Here is a 5,403-nt window from a genome sequence, read left to right as displayed (position 1 = left end):
GAGATATTAATTGTTCAAACCTTTTCACAGAACCCTCTTAAAAAAATACGAGCTATCACTTTAAAACACAATTTAAAAATTATTATGACAGGTCTAAATAATTAGTGCCTAAAGTCATAAAAAGCATAGAAAAAAACTGCATGTGGCAACAAAAACATAAAATTCTTGCACAGATTTACTTCCTTTCGTAACACTCACAGCAGCCACAACACAGAAATTAGTAGGCTACAGACATCAAACATCTACACAAAATATATAGTTTCGCAATCATTTGTCTAGAATGTTCACAACAGATACAAACCAAAAAAAAAAACTATCATCTGTCAAATACAGACACAGTGCACAATTGACTTTGAGGTATCTCGTACAAACAGATCTTCAATGTGTTGATGGAGTCGCAAAGCAGGAAAAATAGTTGTGACTATGTTTTTTTTTTGTACGGGTAGTTTGAACTTGCTGTGGTGAGTCACTGACACTTTCACATGACACTTTCTTGGTACTGGACTCGTGCGATTAAGCTGTGAATTAGCGAAACTAACACCTAATATAACTGATCTGAACTGTCACAACATCCTGTACAGTACACCGAAGAATACCACAGATGTAGCGTCATGTACACAAAAGAAATACTGCAAATATCACCCTATTCACGTGGCAAGGAGGTAAGTAAGAGAAATGTGGTACAGAGCTGTTGCAGACTTCAACTTCAGAGCTGACAGAAAGGTAATTAACCACATTCTTTCTGCGAAAGAAAAAGATTAAGTGATAGGTAGAGCAACAAAAAAAAAAGAACTTGGCTAATAGTGCATTACAATGGCTGCTTTGCATATGTACGCAGCAAACTCAGGTTCAGTGCATTCATTATTTCGTCTAAAAGCCATCCCCAAGTACACTTCCTTATGTTTAAGCTCTCAGCAGCTAAAAAGGTATTGATTACCCATCAGCTCGGGGCTTGAGAATGTGCTATCCATTCGCAGTCTTAAACTGCAGAACAAATGGATGAACAGGAGATTTTGGCCTCTTGGACAATCTATTTCCCCCCCCAGCTGTGCTCTTCACATTTAGTCCAAAATGTACATAAATAAAAAAGGAGAGGGATGGCTCCAATTTTTAAAGTACAGTATTAGACAGTACAGTACAATAGCTTAGTATTGTCAACAGGCTGCAAGAAAGCAATGGTATCACAGGGTTAAGTGGAGTTTTTATCCTACAATTCTACAAACCATCGTCGCCTAAAGTTTACGCGCCGTCTTCAGTCCACACAGTGCCTGGATTTATTTAATCCCTTTGTCTCTGAAGCGAGACGGTCACAGTCTCCGATCGTTGTTCTCCACGTACTCAGCCAGGCTATTGAGCGCCGTGTCCTCGCTCTTGGACTGAAGGACGTTGTCGCCCTTTCTGGAGGTCTTCTTGGTGGCCCGAGACAGCTTCCTCCTGAAGGTATCTCCAGCCAGGAAGTAAAGAATGGGATCCACGCAGCTGTTGAGGCTGGCCAGCCCCCGCGTCACCTGGTACGTGGCGTAGACGCGGTTGTTGAACGCGCACATGTCCGGGCTCTGGAAGAACAGCCTGGCGCGCATGTTCAGGTTTTTCATGACGTGGAAAGGCAGGTAGGAGACGGCGAAGACCGCGAGCACGATGATCACCAGGTGGATGGATTTTTGCCGCAGGGGGGCGTTGTTCATGTCGTTGCAGATCAGCGCCTTGACGATCATGCCGTAGCAACAGAATATGATAATGAATGGGACGCAGAACCCAAACACAGTCAGAGTCATGCTGTAAATGAAATACGCCGATAGCTCATCCTCAGTGGTGGTGTCGTAACAGGTGGTTGAGTTACGCTTCATACCAGTCCTAGAGTAATAAAGAATTGGGGACATGCCTATAATTACTATCAACCACACCAGCGCACTGGTAATAACTGCATTCTTCTTCTTCAGCCTGCCTAAAGACTTGAGCGGATGCACGACCCCCGTGTACCTGTGAACACTGATGCAGGTCAGGAACAGAATACTTCCATAGAGGTTCACGTGGAAGATGAAACGCTGCAGGCGACACATCACGTCCCCAAATATCCAGTCTGTTTTGTTGAAGTAGTAAAAGATGAGGAAAGGCAGAGAGAGGACGTAGCAGAAGTCAGCCAGGGCCAGGTTGAACATGTAGACGGAGATGCCGCTCCAGGGTCTCATGTGGAACACGAACATCCAAATGGCCAGGCTGTTGCCCACCAGGCCGGTGATGAACACCATGATGTAGACCGTGGGCAGGTAATAGAACTGAAAGCCTGTCTTGGTGAGGGGACATCCTCTGGTTTGGTTGTCTAACAATGTTGCATTCATCAGAGAGGTCAAGTTCAAGTCTGCGGTCATGGTTTCAGGGGCAGAAGCTGGTCCAGTTACTGTGGAAGACAAAATATTTCATGTTACTAATGGTACCAGTTTGTACTAATACACAGAAATACAAGCAGAAATATATAAAAAAAAATCTTGGTTTCAGCTTGCAGAGTAAACACAAGCAGTATCAGAGCACTAACCGCCGAGACAGATTTGTCTTCCACATTCCTACAGTTTTCACACAGAGCTCAGTCCGGAACACGCGCGCGCGTCTCAGCTGCCAGGTGTCTTCATCCGGTCCTCCTAGAGCAACGCATGAAACACTTCAGAAGTTTCCAAATCTCCAGGGCTTGTAGAGAAAACCGTCGGTTCCTCCATGCGTCGCGACGCCTTCCCCACAACGACAGCGGCGCAGACAGCTGCAGGCTCTGGCACGAAGAGCACGAGTCAGAAAAACAGCCCGCGCGAGAGGCGCGAGGAGGCTCTGCCGCGCGCGCTGCGGAGCGGAGAGGGGAGGCGCGCGCTCACACCGAGCTGCTTCCCGTGTCCCAACGTGCCATTTCTGCCCCCTCGACACACGCACACACCCTTCCTCATGCAGCTCGACCCTTATCAGATCCAAACTTCCAGCGCCCACTTGATTTCTACAAACATGTGGACGCGATTGTGTGGCATGTATGGCAAGCCGTTTGAGCATTTATTTGATACACTCCCTTTTCAACAAAAGGACAAAAGTTTAATTCAGCTCCCGTCTACTTTATTTCCCAGGGGTAAGGTGTTCGCTTACAGCACTCCATAATTTGAGTAAAAGTAAGAGTAAATGAAAGTAAAAGTTAAAAATATATATTTAATGCAAAAAAAAAAAAAAACTACAAAAAAAACCCTAAACAGTAATGGAGAAAATACGCTGAAGCACGGTGGCACAGCTGGTAAAGTTGCTGCCTCTCACTGAGAAGGTCGCCTCGGTTCAAATCCCTGCCGGGGGCCTTTCTGGGTGGAGTTTGCCTGTTCTCTCCGTGCATGCGTGGGTTTTATCTGGGTGCTCCGGTTTTATTCCACAGACCAAAAACATGCACGTTAGCCTGATTGGTGACTAAATTGTCCCTAGGTGAGAGTGAGAGAGTGAATGGTTGTTTGTCTCGTTTGTCTCTATGTGTCCCTGTGATGGACTGGACATGTCCAGGGTGTCCTCCGCCTCTCGCACAGTGATGGCTGGACATGGGCACAAGTGACCCCCCCACGAACCGAAAAGGATGAAGTAAGTAAAGATAGTGGATGGATGGAAAAAAACATGGACAATGATAGCACGTAAAATAGTAAAAAACAAACAAAAAAAAAAACCATTATGGAAGTTTTTTTTTAAATAGATATCAAACATGAATTGTTAAAGAGAGACTGGTCATTTTTGAAGGGATGTTTTATCGAATGGTTATTAATAGTTAGTACCTTGTCAGTCTTAGGTATTTATGCATTGTAAGTTCCATCCCGGCCCAGGTTGGCCTGGCAGGTCTTCTCCAGCTCTGCACAACTTTAGTTGTAAATGGACTGTACTGTACTTATATAGCACCTTTCTATCTTATTTCAAGATACTCAAAGCGCTTTACACTACAATCTGTGCCCTCATTTACTCATTCATAAAGCACTCTACTAGATAAAGCTAATTGAACAAATCATTCTAAAGAGACTAATCAGTGCTTTAGATTACAGTCATACACTGATGGGACACACATCAGAGACAATGAGGGGTTCAGTGTCTTGCCCAGGGACACTTCAGCATGTGACTGCTGGTGAATTTGAACCCCCAACTCTCACATTGGAGGACGATTGCTCTAACCACTCAGCCACAGCCGCCCCACTTGTTTTTGCATGTTGGTAGGATCATCATAGCAGAAACACTCAAGGCTCACGTGGTCATTTTTTCACAACACCCAACAATGGAAAACATGGAGCTCATGCTATTGTTCATTCTAAACAAGGTTTAAAAAAGAGCCAGAGAAGGCTCTGTGCTGCTAAACACAGCAGAAAGATACGAGTTTACGAGGCCATACAGCAGTACGCCAAAGGCGGGGGTGCAAAATGAAATAAGAAGGCAAGCTAATGCTAGCTAATGTGTTTACAGTCATTTGAAGTTGCACATACAGCCAGGCCAGGGAACCAATCTATGGCCTGCACTCTGCTGATGTCAAATCTTCAACACCAGCCGGCCCAGGTGAAACCCTCTGGGTTTTCAGAAATACCACCCAATGGTGGACAAAGGTCTTTGTCTGCGTGTGGCTAATAGCTAACCAAACAAGTTCTATTTATTCATTTATTTATTTATTTAATAATTTTGTTTGTTTGTTTGTATAATTATTTTTAATTGATTTTCATTCTAAAATAAAAATGCATACTGTGTAGGTGAAAACTCGCTAGATTTACTAATCACAACACCACTTATTTTGTTTTCTCAATTGAATATTTACATCGAACAAAAAAAAAAGGCAACACTTGTTTTTGTTCCCATTTTTCATGAGCTAAATTTAAAGGCCTACGACTTTCCACAATAGGCCTTTTTCTCTCAGATATTTTCACAAACTTGTGTAAATCTGTTAGTGAGCACTTCTTCTGTGCAGAGATTATCCATCCACCTCACATGTGTGGCATATCAACATGCAGATTAGACAACATGATTATTGCACAGGTGCGCCTTAGACTGGCCGCAACAAAAGGGCACTCTAAAATGTGCAGTTTTACTCTTGTGGGAGTTAAAAATACAGTCAGTATCTGGTGTGACCAGTGACCACCATTTGCCTCACGCAGTGCAACACATTTCCTTCACATAGAGTTGCTCAGGTTGTTGATTGTAGCCTGTGGATTGTTTGTCCACTCTCTTCAATGAGTGTGCAAAGTTGCTGGATATTGTCAGGAACTGGAACACGCTGTCGTATACGAGGAACCCAAACATGTTCAGTGGGTGACATGTCAAGCGAGAATGCTGGCCATGCAAGAACTGGGATGTTTTCAGCTTCCAGGAATTGTGTACAGGTCCTTGCAACATGGGGCTGGGCTTTATCATGCTGCAACATGAGGT

At 44.0% G+C, this 5,403-nt stretch overlaps 1 protein-coding gene across 1 annotated transcript; it reads right to left on the bottom strand.

The window, feature by feature from the left end:
* Positions 1-1,144: 1,144 nt before the first annotated feature.
* Positions 1,145-2,836, bottom strand: p2ry1 (purinergic receptor P2Y1). Its single transcript, XM_037678221.1, has 2 exons — positions 2,534-2,836; positions 1,145-2,398 (listed from the first exon to the last, which is right to left on the bottom strand). Exon 2 carries the CDS (start codon positions 2,367-2,369, stop codon positions 1,308-1,310), a length of 1,062 nt encoding a protein of 353 aa, XP_037534149.1. The 5' UTR covers positions 2,370-2,398; positions 2,534-2,836; the 3' UTR covers positions 1,145-1,307.
* Between the last annotated feature and the right edge of the window lie 2,567 nt (positions 2,837-5,403).

This window comes from Nematolebias whitei, chromosome 6 (assembly GCF_014905685.2).
Source record: "Nematolebias whitei isolate Nwh7 chromosome 6, NemWhi1, whole genome shotgun sequence".
NCBI lineage: Eukaryota > Metazoa > Chordata > Actinopteri > Cyprinodontiformes > Rivulidae > Nematolebias > Nematolebias whitei.
The sequence above is the reverse complement of the archived record's forward strand: the minus strand, read 5'-3'. Positions and strand labels throughout refer to the sequence as shown.